This window comes from Mauremys mutica, chromosome 10, assembly GCF_020497125.1.
Source record: "Mauremys mutica isolate MM-2020 ecotype Southern chromosome 10, ASM2049712v1, whole genome shotgun sequence".
Classification (NCBI taxonomy): Eukaryota; Metazoa; Chordata; order Testudines; family Geoemydidae; genus Mauremys; species Mauremys mutica.
Window position 1 is genome coordinate 64,262,250 of NC_059081.1, and position 20,535 is coordinate 64,282,784.

Sequence of the window (20,535 nt, forward strand, 5' to 3'; positions counted from 1 at the left end):
ATACTCACCAGCAACCACAGACCACACAACAAAAACACTAACCCAGGAACCTATCCTTGCAACAAAGCCCATTGCCAACTCTGTCCACAGATCTATTCAGGGGACACCATCATAGGACCTATTTACATCAGCCACACTATCAGAGGCTCGTTCACCTGCACATCTACCAATGTGATATATGCCACCATGTGCCAGCAATGTCTCTCTGCCATGTACATTGGCCAAACCGGACAGTCTCTACATAAAAGAATAAATGGACACAAATCAGACGTCAAGAATTATGACATTCAAAAACCAGTTGGAGAACATGTCAATCTCCCTGGTCACTCGATTACAGACCTAAAAGTTGCAATATTACAACAAAAGAACTTCAAAAACAGACTCCAACGAGAGACTGCTGAATTGGAATTAATTTGCAAAATGGACACCATTAAATTAGGCTTGAATAAAGACTGGGAGTGGATGGGTCATTACACAAAGTAAAACTATTTCCCCATGCTTATTTCCCCCCTACTGTTCCTCACAACTTCTTGTCAACTGCTGCAAATGGACCATTTTGATTACCATTACAAAAAGTTTTTTTTCTTTCCTGCTGGTAATAGCTCACCTTAACTGATCACTCTCGTTACAGTGTGTATGGTAGCACCCATTGTTTCATGTTCTCTGTGTGAATATATATCTCTTCCTACTGTATTTTCCACTACATGCATCCAATGAAGTGGGCTGTAGCCCACGAAAGCTTATGCTCAAATAAATGTGTTAGTCTCTAACGAGCCACAAGTACTCCTGTTCTTTTTGCGGATACAGACTAACATGGCTACTACTCTGAATCTAAATAACTTTGTAAATCTGGACCTTTTTGCTGCAGAGAGGTGGAGATCTTTTTATTAATCTAAGGAGAATACACTGTATAATAAACTTGAAATCTTGTTTCTTATTGGCAATGGCTTAACCACACTATCTGTGAATATCTGATCATATTCAGATTCAAAAAGTCTTGCTTATCTATTCATATGGTAAAATCCTGGCTCAATGATATTAAAGGGAACTTTGACATTGACTTCAATGAGGTCAAGATTTCACCCAGAGCGTTTATAATACTTTTCCCTAAGGGGCTGAGAGTACTGCCGTTATAACTTTCACATATTCATTGTATTTCCTATTTTCAGAGGCTCTCATAAAATTTGATTTATGGGATTAACGATGACATGCTACTGGAAGCAATTAAAAATCAAAACAAATTTAAAGTTAGTATAAACATATGAACACACAAAAAACTAGTGAGAGAAAAAAATTGTACCTTCCAAAATCCTAGTTCACTAATGCCCTTCTCGCCTATAATGCCAATCCAACTTTAGAATGGAAACGCTAACAGGCTGTGTTATCGTGATGCAAAAGCACCACTACAATACAGTTTCTAAAAGGTACAGAAAGGTCGTGCAAAGCATCAAAATCCCTTGGGATTAATGCTGCTTTAATAACAACCTTACAACTAATTTGGAAAAAGGCAGGTAATTCGGCCCTTTAGGAGCAAGTGGCAAACTCACTCAGTATTCATAACATTTGGAATCTTGGTGTATTCTTGGTATAGTGGAAATGGCTACAAACAGCATTTGTCTTACACAAGTAGCAGTCTAAAATAGATTTTTCCACATTAAGTATTTAATTCAATTCAGTTTCTTTGTAATGGACAAAATCTTAATTTATAACAGACAGTTTTAAGGCAGTACTAATGCTATGAAGAAGTGAGCAGAGCTGGTTGGGAATGGCAAAAACGGAAACAAGATTAAGATATAGCAGTTTAATTTCCCACACAATAATGCACTACCAGCTGTGTAAACTTTCTTTAGTTAAACAAATGCTCTAAGCAAACAGCTAGCAGATTTATGTTGTAGCTTGTTTCCTCAGCAGTAAAGTCTCCTTAAAAAAAATCATTAAATCACCCCACCCTCGACTGTAAAATGAATTTAAAGGTAACTGTAAAACAAATGCATTAATTTGATAAAGCAGGATTCTGAGCAATCTTTAAATTCTACTCCTTAACTGTGAACTCGTGCTGACACAGCTAAACTCCTGTCACATGTACTGCATGCAGTCTGAATGTACTGAACAATCAAAACAGCAGCATGTAATACCGTTATAGCAGACTGACACATACAGACACTGCCAGCTGGAATCTTTGCTTTTGTCTTCTAAAGGAGAGGAGACAGCTCTACCTGTTGATTCCAATAACATGCGCTGTTCATTCTGTATAGTTTCCTCTTCTGGAAACTCTGAAGTGGCCTTGTTCGGGCAGATGTGCTCATGATAGTTACAGATGGAGATCTCAGCCTTGCCCTGTCTTTTCTTCTTTTTTTGATGTGTTGATGATCAAGCAACTGGCTACTAGAAGAGGACATTTCCTCTCTGTTGTCTGAAGCTCTGAAATGCCATGAAAACACTGAAATCAGTCAAAAAGGTCAAGAATGCTCAATATATAAAGACAACCTCTCACAGCTAGTAGATTTACATACTCAAGAGTATTAGCTCCATAATTCTAGAGGCACCCACAATTAACACTTGTGTTTTAACACACTACTTCAAGAAATCACAACTGGTGGCATACGAAGTTTGTCATTGGTTTATTAACATTATGAATTCCTTTTGTGACACTATAAAGAATTCTGTATCTATTTTGTTCACATTTTCTTTTCTATTCCCAGACGAAACCTGAGTGAAGGTTGAGAATACATAAAGTTCCTGGAATTATAATACTTGCTTTTAGAGTAACTACACCAACTCAGTTATGCATTTTACCCTTAAAGCTAAGAACTCTATACCTCCATTCATGACATTTCCCTATTTATCCACATTCCAATGAAGTAAATGGAATTACACTGGCATAAGTAACGGAAGGACCAGGCCTATTATCTTGTCTCACTGTAGCATGGCTACTTAAATTAATTTAAATTATTTGGCGAATGTAACTAAATAGAAAAAAAATACTATAAACCAAGGTTCATTCAGTCATCAGCCTAGTTTGACACATTTGTATCAAAATTATAAACTCTATTTTGTATTGTGTGTTCAACACATGTCTAATCTTGCCTTAGACAAGCCCAAGGAATTGCATTCTACACAGCAGCCCAGCCCAGGAAAGGTATTTGACATCTGACTGAAGGACTATGCTGAGAAGCTATCAGCAATCTGGAGCCACTGGATTTGATTGTGTCTCAACTGCTGCTTCCCACCCTCAAATGAATAATGTTTTTTCTACACAGCGGCATGAGCATGACTAGGGGAGGGAGGCTGCAGTCTTCCAGTAGAGCCAGGGGTTCTCAAATTTCACTGCACTGCAACCCCCTTCTGACAATGAAAATTACTACATGACCCAGGAGGGGGAACCGAAGTCTCAGCCCTGCCGCTCCAGGTGAGGGGGGCCAAACCTGAGTCCCGTCACCCAGGGCTGAAGCCCTTGGGCTTGGGCTTCAGCCCCAGGCAGTGGGGCTTGGGCTTTGGCCCTGTGACCTAGCAAGTCTAATGCCACCCCTGGTGACCCCATTAAAACAGGGTCGCGACCAATTTTGGAGTCCCAACCCAGAGTTTGAGAACTGCTGCAGTAGAGCACATGGTAAGGAGACAGAAATGCTATTCTATTCTGAGGAGCATTTATAGGCGAGAGAGAGAGAGAGAGAGACACACACACACACACACAAAAAAACAAGTGGGACTCCACCCAGTCTGAACACAGACAAACCCTGGACTCCCAAGTCCCTGAGGAGGCCAGATCAGACCAGGATAGGGTGCGCATTGCTTTTAATAATAATCACTCTGGATAAGAAATTCTACTGCTAAACCTATATTCCTTGCTTTGTTACCAGGTACTGCCTGGGTTAAAATTCAAGCCCAGAGAGCCCTCAGCCTAGGAGCAGCATGTGTAAGTGGGAGGCTCTGAAGCACTGGTTTCAGGGGCTTGGGTAGCTGGACTGCAGAGTCCCATCCCCCAAGGAAAGGCCCAGGCACAAGCTCTAAGCCTGGGAATGTGCCTTACAGACAGAGTTATTAGACTCTGCCCAGACCCAGTTGGTTTTGAAGCACATGGGACCCAACAATTAAGTCCCCTCACAAGAGGATAGCGTCAATTCAGAGAGGTACTGGGCCAAGTTGTAACACCTAACCTCTATCACATGTGGATTTCTCCAAGCGTAAACATCTCGCTAAACTTGAATCACATGCACGCTGCTTATAAACCAACACTCATTAGCATGCAGTATTTTAAAAAGGAACAAAAACGATACTGTGAGAAAGTAATAAAAAGCCAAAAATAGTACAAGCACCCATATACGATAGCAGATATGACTGAAAGCAGCTAAATTTGTGTTACTAAGTTAGAGCTGGTTTGCCTCATCAGACCAATTTCAATGCAGTATAAGAATCCAAAATACCCTCCACTTGGATGTGAATGAATCAATAAGAGTGCATTTAACTTTTATAGTATCCTGCTTTATTTTGTTGCTGTAGCAACATCTGCCTGCAAAGTTAAAGGCTCGCTACAAAAAGCATTCAAGTGCATGTTATTTTTACAACATCAAAGGCCACAAACAACAAAACACTGAATTGCCTAAGAAATGTCAGCAGATGAGATATTCACGCCCTGATTTCATAATAGGTAATCTGTCTGCACCAACTCCTGTTATATTTTATCATCTTGTTTGATAAAATCCACAAATCACAGATTGCTTATACAACTGTTAAGTGATAACAGGCAATAAAACAATAGAAATGAGCTCATTACACCACCAACAATTAATCTTTTCTGACAACTAGTTCTAAGCTGCAAAACAGGGCCCTACAAAATAGGACTGTCTGCCTACAAGACATTTCATTATATATATATAAAATGATTGCAATATAAAAATGTATACTATAATACACATACATGACTTGGTATGGCATGAAGAGTATTTTTTGGCATGAGTCACAATGACCACTTTACTCATCAGTGATTAAGTCAACGGGTTAAGCAGACAATACCAAATGCTAATAAAATCTTTATACCATCCAACACTATCATGTATTCTGTACACCCTGTGCCACATATTAACAAAAAATTATAAAGTTATTTTAAACATTGATTTCTTTTTTTAAATGACTTTTCCCCTCCATCTGCAGTCACATTATTTTCACAAGCCCAAACACACAAGCACTTCTTTTAAAGCCTATACAAATTCATTTAAAATAGTTTTTCTACACACAAAAAATGTCACTACTTTATACAGTCTGATCTCTCATGACATGACGAACATCCAGTTTCCTGGACAGAGGTGGCTGACTTCTGGGATCCTGCTTATCCCCTGTAGCCCATATCTCTACCTCCTAGAGTATTATATCCCCTACTACACACTATCCCATGTTCACTTCCATACCTCACCAACCCTTGAATTCTCCTTGCCCTGTGGACTCTTGCTCCTTCTCCATGTTCATGGTCACAAGCTCTTCTCTTCCATTCCTCCCCTTAACGTCTCCTCTTGATGTTCCCTAACTCCCATTCCCCATGCCATTTTAAAAGAGTGACATTTTCTAACATTGATAATTATCAGAGTTTAAAGGTTGAGCCGTATAGGAGTGTATTTGGACAGACAAGCTGGGCATTAATGGGAGGAGCTACAGAGTCCTACTACACAGCTGGGGAGCTGGGATGGTGGCAGAGGCCCATGGTACCGAGCCTTCCTGCTAAGCCTGGTTGTCTGGTCCCAGAGCCTAAAGCAGCAGCCTCGTTCTATGGACCCCTTCCCATTTGTCCAAGTCCCAAACTCCACTCCACAGTGAAGGTCTTACACATTGAACTTTATTTTTAAGTTTCTTTTTTCTCTTTTATTGTTATTAATAGTATCATTAATAAAAACAGAACTAATTGTGGAAATGAGTAAGGAGTAGGAGGAGAGGTCCAAGAAATAGGGAAGATGGGCTGGGACTTGGGAACTGGGCAGCACAGTCAATAACTCAGTAAGAAGCCCTGCTGCCAAGCCCAGCTCCCTGGTCCTTGCAAATTCTGCCTCCCTAATCCCAGCCGCCGCTGCTACCTCTGGTCCTGGGCTTCGGCCATGTGGCGGCAGGTTCCATCCCCTGGCCATGGGGGTTTGGGATCTAGCCTGGGGCTCCAGCCCCAGACTAACCACCACCACTCTGCATCGCTCCTGACCCCCGCTGCCTCTTCCAGCCCCGGACCGTGGCCATGCAGCAGCAGGCTCCATCCCCCAGCGGTGGGCTTAGGCCCTGGCCCCGGCCCCCAGTTATACAGCAGGGGACTCTGGTCCCAGGCTTACACCCCATTGCCCTCCCCAATCCCCCAGCCCCTCATCCCTTTCCCCCATTGCCCCTGCTGCCTCCCTACCCACCTCCCCATCCAGGGCCTAATTTGTCCCCAGGCTTGCCCCAGCTGAGTAAGTCTGCTGTGAAAAAATGATATTAAACATACATATATCACTTTTCACAGCAACAGACTTACTAGCTAGCATATCTTAAAAAACAAAACAAAAAAAACCAACTGGATGTTAATTTGAACGGCTGCACTGCATAGTTCTGACTGATTGCCGTTAAACTCACTTGAATGTTAGTAATTTTACCAGGTGTCCTGTATTCAGCATAGGGAAATATGGTCACCCTAAATAAAGAACAGAGACAACTGTACATTATGTTTATTGAGTCTTCAAAAAAACTCTCTATAAACAAATTAAAATGATTTGGACATGTCTACAGCGATATTTATTTCTTTTTTCTAAAGTTAATTAAATATTTTAGGAAAAATTGTCAGAGCAGCCACCAAAAAATTTGTTGTGAGAACCCATCTCCCCATATCCACTGAAGTAACACCTGTGGCTATGCTTTCTCACAAATTCTTGGGACAAGAAAATAAAGGTCTCAGCACCAGTAGTACTGTTCGGGGATCCAATACACAGTCTGGTTTCCCTGACAAAGTCGCCCAGATGGACTCCCCAACCCAGGTTTGAGGCATCCATTCCTATAAACGGAAATTCAGATGGCTGTCAAAATGAGACGCTACAAGAGGATATTGGAAGTTAACCACCACCAGATGTGGAATTCTTGAATTTGCTGTGGCACTCTCAGCAGTGCTAGTAGATTGCCTTTTCCTGTTCTGAAACTGATGCTTAGCCAGGATTTCAGAGCCCACATTCTCAGTAACAGAAACAGACTCACGTATATGCAGGAGGCCATAAGCCCAGAAGACTCAAAAGGTTATTTTCGTGCCTTTGTTGAAGCTATGTATTTTTGAATGTCTCTCTCCTGGTAGGAAAGCAGCCAACACGATAAAGTTGACAGCTGCTCCTACGAAAGTTAGTCTCTATGTCTATAGTGAAGGAAAAGTTCTATGCAAAATGAATTGGAAATTCTCCCAACAAGGAGAAGCGATTCTTGATTTAGTCCTAAATGGACTACAGGATCTGGTCCAAGAGGTTAATACAGCTGAACTGCTCAACAATAGCGACCATAACGTAATTAAATTTAACATCCTCGGGAGACTGTGGGAGAGTGTGTGTGTGTATATTTTATATTATATATATAAAAATATAAATAAATATAAAACAAACCCCGAGGAGGGCCAAACAAATGCCACCATGGCTAAACAGAGTTTAACTTTTTTTTTTTTAAAAGAGACAAAAAGATATCTTTTTAAAATTGAAAGTCAAATCCTACTTAGAAAAATAGAAAAGAGCATAAATTCTGGGAAGTCAAGTGTAAACGTATAAAAAGGCCAAACAAGAATTAGACAAGCAGCTAGCAAAAGACAAAAAAATTAAAACAGCAAAAACAAATGTAAGAACATCAGAAGCAGGAAGAATGCCAAACAATCCGTGCAGCCACTGGATGGTCGAGGTGCTAAAGGAGCAATCAGGGAAGCAAAGGCCACTGTGGAGGAACTAAATGAATTCTTTTGCATTGGTCTTCACTGCAGAGGATGTGAGGGAGATTCCCACACCGGAGCCATTCTTTTTAGGTGACAAATACAGAGAGCTGTCCCAGATTCAGGTGTAGATAGAGAAGGTTTTGGAATTAAATTTAGCAGTAGTAAGTCACCCAGGACCAGATGGTATTCACCCAAGAGTTCTGAAGGAACTCAAATATGAAATGGTAGAACTGGTATGTAACCTATCACTTAAATCAGCTGCTGTACCAGACAAACAACAGTTGGCTAATGTGACACCAATTTTTAAAGAAGGCTCCAGAGGTGATCCTCGCAATTACTTCAGTGCCATTATGATTCCTTGAGGAGATCAACAAACATGTGGATAAGGGTGCTCCAGTAGATATAATGTACGTGGACTTTCAAAAAGTCTTTGACAAGGTCCCTCACTATAGGCTCTTAAGCAAAGTAAGGAGTCATGGGATAAGAGGGAAGGTCCTCTCATGAGTAATTGGTTAAAAAGACAGGAACAAAACAGTAGGAATAAATGCTCAGTTTTCACAATGGAGAGAGTTAAATAGCCGGGTCCCACTAGAATCTGTATTGGGACCAATGCTGTTCAGCATATTTAATAAATAATCTGGAAAAAGGGGGGAAAACATTGTGGTGGCAAAGTTTGCGGACGATACAAAATTACTGAAGATAGTTAAGTCCAAAGCAGACTGCTACGAGTTACAAGGGATCTCACAGAACTGAGTGACTGGGCAACAAAATGGCAGATGAAATTCAATGTTAAGTGTAAAGTAGTGCACGTTGGAAAACATAATCTCAACTATACATACAAAACAAGAGAGTCTATATTAGTTATTCTTCTTTGAGTGATGGTCCCTATATGTATTCCAATCATGGGTGCGCATGTGCGCCATGCTCTGGAAGATTTCTGCAGCAGTGTCCATTGACCTGCATGTGTGTAGTACGTTACGTCGTGCTCCAGGCAAGGTTATATGAGGACGTGCAGGGTTGCGCCCCTTTGGTTCCCTCTTACCACTGCATTGTTAGAGTCAGAATCCTTGTTCCTCTGTGCTCGTAGTTTGTCTACAAGAGTGTTCTCATCCATTCCTGTACAGTTCACTATTTCTCTTTGTTTTTCTTGTATAGTTAGTTATTAGCGTTAGTGTAGTTAGTTCCCCCTCGGCCCACTTGGGGCCCACCCCAACTTCATTGGGCGACTATGCCCTTCGTTCCGGGGTCAAAAACGGTGCTTTGTGCCTTTGCTCGTACTACCACTCAAGAAAGAGATCTCAGCGTCACTATGGATAGCAGATGAAAACATCTGCTCAATTTGTAGCAGCAGCCAAAAAAACCTATGCTAGGCACCATTAGGAAAGGGATAGATAATAAGACAGCAATATCATAATGCCACTATATAAACCCACTGTACACCAACACCTTGAATACTGTGTGCAGTTCTGGTCACCTCATCTTAAAAAAGAATTAGAAAAAATACAGAGAAGGGGAACAAAAATGATTAGGGATATAGAACAGCTTCCATATGAAGAGAGATTAAAAAAGACTAGGACTATTCAGCTTGGAAAAGAGATGACTGAGGGGAGATATGACCGAGGTCTATAAAATCATGAATTGTGTGGAGAAAGTGTTACTTACCTCTTCCTATAACACAAGAACCAGGTGTCACCCAATGAAATTAACAGGCAGCAGGTTTAAAACAAAACATAAGGAAGTAGTACTTCACACAACACAAAGTCAACCTGTGGAACTCGTTGCCAGGGGATGCTGTGAAGGCCAAAAGTATAACTGGGTTAAAAAAAATTAGATAAGTTAATGGAGAATAGCCAAGATGGTCAGAGATGCAACCCCATGCTCTGGGTGTCCCAAGTCTCTGTTCTGTTCAATCTCTCTGAAGTATCTGGCATTGACTACTGTCAGAAAACAGGATACTGGGCTAGGAGCACCACTGGTCTGATCCAGTATTGCTATTCTTATGTTTTTAGGAAGAAACTCAATGAGGAGACTGGGCCTTGACAAACAAGAGATTTGTGGTTATCCGTATCCCTGGGCACCTTAGATGGGCCACGATCACCATGAGGCATTTGATGAAGACTTGAGGACCACACTGAAGCACAAGGATTGTGTGCCTATCCAGAATCCAAGGTACTTCCTATGTTTAGCCCTGACTGAAATGTATAAGAACATATTTCTGTCAAGAGCTTAGAATCAATCTTGACAATTTATAGAAGGAGTAACAGCAGCCAGCTTAACCACACAAAACCTGAATTTCCACATGATTTTGATCTGGGCTCTCCATTATAATAAAGTTTTAAGACTTACCTGGTTTAATTTGAGATTAGAAAATAATGAGAGTGAAAACACTCTGGAGTCATTAGTTAAAGGCAAGAAGCCTTGGAGAAGTGACTAAGTGAAGGATCAGTTTGCACTGGACAACTGCCCAGATCCATGTTGTTATTTCTTAAGGGTGGAAGAGAGAAAGATTGAGGAGGGTCTGTTTGCAGATAAGAGGTCATCTGACTTCTTCCTATGCTTCAGATCTGATGAAGGATCAGATCATGGTGTCTGTTCTTTAGATTGTTCCCTCCTCAGGCTCTGAAGGCATTTGGTGTGCTGGTCCATCTAGACCAGGGGTCGGCAACCTTTCAGAAGTAGTGTGCCGAGTCTTCATTTACTCACTCTAATGTAAGGTTTTGCATGCTGGTAATACATGTTAATATTTTTAGAAGCTCTCTTTCTCTACGTCTATAATATATAACTAAACGATTGTTGTATGTAAAGTAAATAAGGTTTTTAAAATGTTTAAGAAGCTTCATTTAAAATTAAACTAAAATGCAGAGCCCCCTGGACTGCTGGCCAGGACCCGGGCAGTGTGAGTGCCACTGAAAATCAGCTCGCATGCTGCCTTCGGCACACATGCCATAGGTTGCCTACCCCTGATCTAGACATTTTCTCATGATGCACACCATCTGCGTCAAAATATTGTAGGACACCACAAAACAAGAAGTAATAGAATTGACAATGACTATTCTAGAACAGGAAATGGATGATATCCAGATCAGAACCACACATCACACGGACAAACACCAATCTGGAATAGTGCAATGACTGACACAGACCTAGCTGTCTTAAGCCAAGCACCAACCTACTAATCAATTTTAAATGTTGTTTAATTATAACCTATCAAATAAATAGAAGCATTTAGAAAAATGGGCTGTCTGCAGTGCAGTCAGGATGAATAACCATGCAGAGACTCCAGTGCTTACTGCCAGGAAAAAGAATTGAGAGCAGTTGGAGACTAGATCCTTTATATACCTTTTCCCAGTTTGGATCCATGGAGGGGTGCATGCCACATGTGCAAGCCCAACTGTCATTGTTTGCTAGACAAAGAGGAGTTAAGATGCATGCTCCCAACAGTGGGGATCTGTCAAGAGTGTGTGCGTTCAGTCCTCACAACTTCATTTACAGGGGGAGGTTACAATGAATTTCTCTTTGTTTACTCTTTCCACCTGCTGGCAAAAGGATATGATGTCGGGAGCTGCATTAAGCAAAGTTGGAATACGCCAAAAGCAAGGCTCATTCTCATGCAAGGTTTTCCTCAGCAAGGTTACCTCTTTAATGTTAATGAGCTGGGTACAACTCAGAAGGCAAATCTTACCCTCTCTTCAGACACAGATGGCTTTGTTCATAGTTAAACAGTAAGTTTTTGTTCTAATGGGAAGGAAGGATACAGGGAAGCTATACAGAGGGTTTGCAACCACCACCATTCTGCAAATGCTGCCTATGCACCATAACGGGGGGAATGGAGGGGGAATGGGGCCACTGAATCAAACGTTAGAGGAGTGATCGTTCCAGCCCAGGTAGACAGACTTGAGATCCAGCCTGGACCACAATGGCCACACTACTAGAGTGAGTCTGTCTACCTGGGCTGGGCGGCTCGCTCCCAGCTGCAATGTAGACACACCCTAGGTGGACCTACCAACCAAACCCTCCTGCAGCCAAGGGAGCTCACAGGGGTTACCACTCTGTGCTACCACTCTGTGCACTGGCAAAAGCCTTGGTTCAAGGCAGAACATTTTGCCCCCAGTGAATTAAAAGTCAATCTGACCAACACAAGTGGCTTGGGTAGGAGACAGGAATTCAGAAGCTCCAATGTTTGCTTTTTAATGTGTTCAATTTAGTTTGTATGGACTGCTCTCTACTAGTAGTATTTCACTGCTTTGCAGCCCTCTTATTCCACCCTCTTCCTCTGACAAGTAGAAAATGCTTCTCCAGAAAACAATGCCTGCCTCCACGCTGAAAAAAGGACTCACTGTTTTGAAAAATACTCCAAATCTACTGTGTCAGTGATTCATTTATTTAGATTGATAAAACAAGAGACACTTGTATTTGTTGGAGGCACATAGAGTGTTCATACAAGAAAAAACAACCCCTTAACATAGTTCTACTAAAAATCAGACAGCACAAATAAACCAAATTCTCCCTTCCACTATATATCACTTTCCACAATATTTCCTGTTCCCACTTTCTATTTCAAACCTCAGTTAAACATGTTGAAAGTTTCTTACATTACTTGCAAACAATCAAAAACCTAGAAACCCTATAGCAAGTACACAACAGTGCCCCCCCACCCCCACCCCAAGTTTACATCTTTTGGGCTATAGCAAGACTATACTAGAAGAGTAGCATACAGCAGAAGGCAAGGAATTTCTCCTCCCTCCCCTGCAAGTATAGTTTAAAATTTGACAGATCTCATTTTAAAAAGATAGTTCCGAAAAATATTTCTAGAAATAAATTTGAATAAACAAATCAAAGATAACCATAATATTGTGATTTCAGACGTTAAGGCACAGGATAAGGAGTCCGGAAACCTCTTCTGCGCCAAACTTTGCCATAAACATCCTCTGTGACTTTAGGGGAGTCACAAGGGGCCTGATTTTCCACAGATGGCAAGTAGTCTCTTCTCCCACTGATATCAACAGCAGTTGTGCGTATTCAGCAGCTCAGCAAAAGCAGACTACTAATCTTTCAAGATCACACAACCTCTGTGCTTACATTTTTTGCAAAATAAAGATACTACTTACCTCAATTTTGTTCTGAAGCTAATGTTTATTAGTACTAATGTTTATTAGTATTTTAGATGCAACTTGTAAGATCTTGCATCTTTCAAGATGCAACTTGTAAACAAGTGCAAAATGACATCATTGACCAACTTTTTCTGCTATTCATTTCACAAAGTAATATGCTATAATCATGCAGGAAAGTAAATTGTCAAAAAGAGAAATCAATCACTGAATGTTTGCAATATACGATTGTGATACCTTAATGTTTTTTCTTATTAAAGAAGTGTTTTCATTGTTAAAAAAAGAAAGTCATCACATAAAACAGAACTATTCCAGACAACATACTCCAAAGTCTAATCAATTACCGTATATACTCGTTCATTAGCCCGTTTGTTTATAAGCCGACACCACAAGATGGATAAGTAATAATAGCAAAAATTGTATGACACTTTCATAAGCCGACCATATATTTCAGGGGTTGGAAAACTTTGGCTCCCAGCCTGTCAGGGTAAGCCGCTGGTGGGTCGGGACATTTTGTTTACTTGGAGCATCTGCAGGCATGATGCCCCTCAGCTCACTGTGGCTGGAAATGGCGAACCGCGGCCGAACATCCCTCGGCCCGCGCCGTTTCCCACCACCCCCATTGGCCTGGAGCGATGAACCGTGCCCCATGGGAGCCGCAACTGGCCAAACCTGCAGATGCGGCAGGTAAACAAACCAGCCCGGCTCACCAGGGTGCTTACCCTGGCAAGCCGTGTGCTAAAGGTCACCGATCCCTGCCATAGAGTTTAATATCATCAAATTTTGGGGTAGACCCATTTATAAGCCAACTCCTGCTCTTTGATGCATCACTTTTTTACCAAAAAATATTCGGCTTATGAGAGTATATGCGGTACATCACTGTCATCAGAAGAGTTCATTCTGGCACAATAAATACAATTTTAAGTCTGCAATGATGAATGATCTTACCTACTGTGTTTTTTTTACCCCACTTCACAGCTGTGTTTGTCATACGAAGATTTCACATGTGTGCAATAGCTTGTGGAATTTATGGCAACCTCAGGAACAAAACTGATAAAATATTTTAATGTCAAAAGCAAAGCTGCTACCTTTAATTAAGTTTAGAAGCAAACGTTCTCTCTTTTTCATATTTATTACTGTAAAATTACTAGTTTTGACTGACTTAACATTACAAAAAAAAACCTGCTGAGGTTACAGTACTAGCCTGTCCTCAAGAAACGAAAATTACACCACACTGTCACCTACCTGAGAGATATGCCATTGACCAGTTGTTTCTGCTTACAGGACTTGGAAGAGAGAGGAGAGGATGTAGGGGACAGATTGAGTGGAGCAATTAGATTATTGATGATTTCACTCAGCTGAGCACTCTGAAAAACACAGTAGCCAAACTTTTCATTCACACCAAGCATCAATCTAAAATGTGTCCCCTCACCCCCATTTAGTATTCTTGATCTAGTTTTCTCCATGATGAACAAGTAAACACAAGATTTCTGTACATATCAAAATGCTTGTTATTTCACAAGTCCTATTTTGAACTTTAAAAAACAATACATTATGTTTGTTAGACTCTTGTTGAACCACTGCCAAGGACACAGTTTAGATATTTTTAGAGCAATTTATTTAAGAAAAAAAACCTTGAACCTGAACTTTTAAGTAACCCGCAGAACACATTTTAACTTACATAATGATAATTATGATTAATAATGGCAGAAGAAACTTTGCCGCTGATGATACCAGGGCTATGGAGCTGTGCTCCGGCTCTGCTCCAGCTCCAGGCAAAAACCTGCAGCTCCACTGCTCCAGAGCTGCTCCGCGCTTCAGCTCCAGGCTCCGCTCCAAAGCCCTGGATGATACAGCTGCAGTTCATGACTTTTGAACTGGGCTTCAAGATTGACTGAAGAGAAAAAAAAAAACTGGCTGCCTACTTTTTATTGTATGTTCTGTTGGTTGATAAAACAAAATTGTTTGGTCATTTAAAGAATCCTCTTAGTTGCTCACTTTGGTTGAGACGAGGTAGAATAGTGACCAGTTTAGGTACAGTCAGAGCTAATGGAAACAAGAGGATGCTAGAACGGATATAAATCCATACCTTTATTCTTACTTAACAGTATGTTCAAAACTACACTGCAAGACCCCATATAAAAAACCTTGACTTCAAGATTTGTGTGACACACAGATGCAGTTAATTCTTTAAGACTAAGAATTCCTTCTTGTAAAGTGATGAATTGTGGACAGAGTCCAGATAACATTTCACAACGTTTTTGTGTTTTAAATGTCAAACCTTAATAGTTACTCTGACTTTAAATTTAGCCTGCAGGGGAGAGCAGGGAGGGAGGCTCACCCGCAGCCTCAGGGGAGCAGGCGGGAGGTGCGGGCGGCAGGAGCACTGCAAACACAGGCCGAAGGACTCAGGAGGAGCACCGGGCGGCCGCGCAGCCGGACAGAGAAGTGTCACTTAAAAGGGGAAACTGCCACTTCTCTCCGGCTGTGCGGCTGTCCCTGCTCCTCCTGAGTCCTCCGGCCATGTTCACAGGGCCACATTCCGAAAGGGGCTGGGTGGAGGGGGTTGGATAGGGGGTGAGGTCCCAGTGGGGTGGTTAGGGGCAGGGGATCCCTGGAGGGGGCAGTCAAGGGACAGGGGAGGTTGGATAGGGTGCAGGGTCCCGGGAGGCAGTTGGGGGAGGTCACAGAAGGGGGCGGTCAGAGGACTGGGAGGGGAGGGGGGGTTGGATAGTGGGTGGGAGTCCCAGGGGGCCTGTCGGGGGTGGGGATGGTGTTGCGGGGGAGGGGCGGTTAGGGAACAAGGAATGTGTGTGTATGGGGGGGGTTGGATGGGTTGGGAGTTCTGAGGGGGGCAGTCAGGAGGCAGGAAGTGGGAGGGGGTAGATAGGGGGCAGGGGCCAGGCTGTTTGGGGAGGCACAGCCTTCTCTACCCGGCCCTCCACACCATTTTGCAACCCCGATGTGGCCCTTGGGCCAAAAAGTTTGCCCACCCCTGACTTACAGCATCTTTATTGTTGGTGATATGTGAAAGAAAAAAACCCACAAGCTTGTCTCCGGATGTAGGTTGATTTACAGGGCTGGCAGTTAGATAAACTACCATTTTATTTATAATGTGAGCAAATCTAACACGGAATTTGCAAGTCAATAAATAAGGAAGACCATAATTTCAGTCATTTTTCAGATGACAGCACACTCTTAAAGCTGTCTTTTGGCACCTCAAAAAACCTCAAGTGTTACTTTAACTTTAATAGCTTTAAAGGTGTTTTGCAAAGAACTGCATGTTGAATGCTCCAAGTAAGCAGGTTAAGAGGGGACATTCTAAAAAATACCCTCCAGTTTACTGTGTGTTTCATTGTTTCCTCTTTCACATAAAACATCTTTCAGAGGAAACATTTTAAAAATAGGAAAATGTTATCATAAAGTCACAAACACTTGGCAGAGGCAGTATGGAGCAGATGTAGTACCTGAAACTACGTTTAAGCTGACTTTTAAAAAGTTTACTAGATTTCCCAGAGATGTATCTAAATGTATGATCAATCTTATATTTTCTTTGTTTGACATAATAAAAAGGCAAGTTTTACTCCACATTATCCTAACAAGTTTCCTATAGTTGGTTCACCAACATGTTCCCCTTATATCTTTATCTTTAATTGCATACTTTGTAGGGAAAGGAAAACCTTCTAGCGTCTACAGCATATTTCCTAGAATCCAACTTGGAAATTAATATTTGAGACACTATGCATCAAAATTCTGTTCTCAGCAATGCCTATGCCACAGAAGTTAGTGGGGTTACAGAGATGTAACTTTTCACAGAATTGGCCCTATATTAGTTAGGGAGAGAAGGTTAACAAAGGTGTTTTTATTTTTAAATTTAACATACTTTCACAGAAAAGTTGCACTCATTTACAGGACTACAATTTTGTGAAATGAGAAAGAGTAGCAAAAATGCACTAAACTAAATTGTTATGGACAAGAAGTTACATGGGAAACTGTTAGAGCTGCTGTTTATTTCTCTGAAGCAAGAGATGGCCACTTTGATTAAATCAAAACAGAATTATAGACACTTTAGTAATGAAAAGTTAATTCGTAAACCTAGTGACCAATTTATTTATTTAAGATCTTAAATTCATCAGCAACCACTGTTAGGAATGTGAAATATCTTTACGGTTCTGTGAATAAATACTGCATAGCTTGCCCTAATTCTGTAATAGGTCACTTGGCTCCATTTGACACTCAGTTCTTATTTTACTTTACCTGTTTTTCTATGTTTCGTAAAAGTAAAGTAGGGCTGCTTGGTGACATTTCAAAATCGTGTTCCGGCAAAAAATCCTGTCTCTCAAGGGTAGCTTGAGAATTCCCTGTGGTGTTTAATAAAGCTTCTGGGTTTGTCAATTGTGTTTGCTTCTTCAAAACGTCTTTGGGAAGTGGGAATTCTTCTAAGATCACCATCCCCTAGACAACAGCAATTGAAAACAGTTGGTGGACAACAAATTAACCATCCTAAATCATTTTCAAGTGGCAGTCAACCTGGAGCATACCTCTTAAGCCCACAGCAACTCTTTGGAACAGTTTTGAGTATGCTCAGTACACACAATATGTAAATAAATACTTAATGCATTTAAGCGATAGTAAAGCTGTAACATTCATTTCTTTCCTTAGCAGCACTAAACCTACAAAGTGTCATAGGACTGTTTCAGAGCCTGTGCCAAAATTCAAATTAGAAATCCATACTTGATATAATCAAGTATGTGATCCTTTGCCTAATGTTTTACGATGATTTCCTCTTTGTAGAAAAAAAAAATCCAGCCTTTGATTTCCAAGTTAGTTAACATCTTTACAGCTCAGAGGTTTACTCTGAAAGTCCTTAAAATGTTCCCTCCCTCCCCCCCACCCACCCACACAAAATGTCAAGGTTTCTCTGCCTAATCCATCAAAGCATGAAACACCACAAACAGCCTTTCATCATAATTCAAGATAAATTGTTTTTTTGGAGTTATATATTTTCTTGGTTTTGTATTTATGGAGGCAACAACCCTATATAAAGTATTTTTCTATGAATCCCATTGTTCTTCAAGGCCATCTGCAGGAATAAGATATCAGCCTCAATGTATTTTTGCAGTATCTCATCTGGAGTATAAATAGTTTAAAAAGATAAATATCGCCTTTCATAGTAATGAACACCAGATGTTTTTAAAAAAAAACAAAAACACAAAAAAAATACACTCTACTTTGTTCTCCACAAGAAATATTACAAAAATAAAGTGTCAAAAGCATTCAAATCAGTTTCCTAAAATAAGAAACTGCAAAGTCAGAGACATTATAGCATATAGTAAAATAAAACAAAAACCAAAACAGAGCTTTGAGACAACCAAACCTATTTCCTCAACTGGTCATGCTAAACTGCCATTAGCCTGAACTTACGTGTTTCTTCTCCATTTAGCAAAGTGTACAGAAACTTGTAATTTGGTGGCATTAGCTGGGAGCATAAATCTGGTACTTAGAGTTATCCAAATATAAATCAGAGCTACTATTCAGCGATGAAAGAATGGGATCTTCCCACTTCATCTTCTCATGTTTTGGTTTCTAATCAGTGCACTCACTTAAAAGTTATGGAGGAAGAAGGAATGGTATGGTGTGGAACTCAATCAAGAAGCCTCTATAACTTCTAATACCCAATAGGAATATGGTCTCTGCCTTTGCTGAGGCTCCTGTGATGCTTCCATGTTTGTGATTTTATTGGATAGTCCTCCCCAACATCACAATGACACCTTGAGTCCTGCCTCAGTGGCAACTAGCCCTAGAATCTAGAATATGGATTATTTTTTTAGATGGAAAACTGGGAGGGAGATAAGCAACATGGAGATGCCCTTGTCTTCTTGAATCTCTCCACTGTTCAAACTAAACAGCAAGTTGTACACCCAAGAGCAAAGTAAAAAACTGAAGAACTGCTGCAGTGAACCTAGGTGTGGTAATTATATGAAGATATATCTATCTCATAGAACTGGAAGGGACCTTTAAGGTCATTGAGTCCAGTCCCCTGCCTTCACAGGAGGACCAAGTACTGTCCCTGACAGATTTTTGCCCCAGATCCCTAAATGGCCCCCTCAAGGATTGAACTCACAACCCCGGGTTTAGCAGGCCAATGCTCAAACCACTGAGCTATACCTCACCCCATGACCTACATGTCCACTGAATGGAAAGGTTCTCAGACATACTGGCCCTCCATCAGGCTGGCTCTGGTTTCTCTGTGCTAATTATCAGGAGATGGTCCAGGTGTGACTAACGCTTATCCCAAACATTATCATATGATAATTTGAGGTCCACACAGTCAGAGCAGCTGAAAACTAGGCCTTGTGATCAGGGAAATCCAGTTTCTTCTAATCCTTCTCTTAGGTCAAAAGGAAGGATCTGCCAGCCTTGAATCTCTCTAATGCAAGCTGACAGTCACAGACCTTGGTTCGGGGTGGATGAAAAAGAAAATTCAAATCCTTTTCATTGCATTTTGTAAGGTAATCATGTCTCTTTGCCATTCACGTCAACAAAAGACTTTTAGAACAAGAGAAAAATACGTAGTTTGAGCCTACTTTGATATTTGCTATGGCAAGCTTCCCTTGATTTTCTAGTATGTAGCTTAATTATTACTTGTTTTGTGTGGTACTCAAAAAGGCACAAAGCATGATTCAGTTGTAGTAGATACTCTACAAACAAAAAGGAAGACACAGTCCCTGCCCTGAAGAATTTACAATCTAAACACGACATTCAAAAAGAGGGAATGAAAGGGAAAGAACACACAAGCCACATGATGCAGGCAAAAGTCCATTTTTTAAAAACTGTTTTTCATTGAAGTTTTTTTTAATTAGTATATTGCACAACTGGAGGCGGGAAGGGGAAAGAAGAAAGGAAAGGAGTTAACAGAAACAAGAGACTAAAAAAGGAAGGGATTAGAGACATTAACAGGGGAGGGTTAGGAGAAACAAAAAGGAAAGGGGAAGAGGAATGGAGAGAAGGCGGGAGGGTAAGGAGAGGAGGCTGGCCTGTAGTCAGGGGAACTGTAAGCAGAAATGGTTGGAAAATGGAAGTGAGAGAGTTGCCACAGAAAAATACAATAAAAAGGAAAATGTTTGGGTTTTTTGTTGGTCAAAAAAAAAGCCAACCCCAAAACCAAAAAACTGAGAACTTGAAAACCAAAGCATTTAGTTTTTGGCAACAGAGCAGTTTTTGGTTTTCCACTGATGTTTTCTGGGTGACTGTTTTCCAATGAGAAGAGTCTCTCGGCTCCCTAGAGCCGTGCTCTTCCTCCTCTGAATGCATATGGGTAGGGAAGAGGGTTTGCTCTCGCCTGGTACCCCTGGATGCCAACAGAGTGGGATCTCCCCCATACCCACTCTAGTTTAGTGTTCAAACTAGGTGTTTCACCTCCCCAAAACACTGTAAACTCACATTTGTTTCATATTTTAAAAAATCCCAAATCTTAAAATTTAAAATTTAGCATTAGAATTTGTGCGCTAAGTGTACTAC

At 41.0% G+C, this 20,535-nt stretch overlaps 1 protein-coding gene across 2 annotated transcripts in view; it reads right to left on the reverse strand.

Moving 5' to 3' along the window:
- The window catches only part of KANSL1L (KAT8 regulatory NSL complex subunit 1 like), a 100,491-nt gene that overhangs the window by 43,824 nt on the left and 36,132 nt on the right, over nucleotides 1–20,535 (reverse strand). For both annotated transcript variants that reach the window (XM_045031985.1, XM_045031984.1), the window contains exons 4-6: nucleotides 17,272–17,469; nucleotides 14,260–14,381; nucleotides 2,217–2,421 (exon numbers count right to left, since the gene is read on the reverse strand). In XM_045031985.1, the coding sequence (XP_044887920.1) occupies nucleotides 2,217–2,421; nucleotides 14,260–14,381; nucleotides 17,272–17,469 (525 nt within the window). The remainder of the gene's footprint in view (nucleotides 1–2,216; nucleotides 2,422–14,259; nucleotides 14,382–17,271; nucleotides 17,470–20,535) is intronic.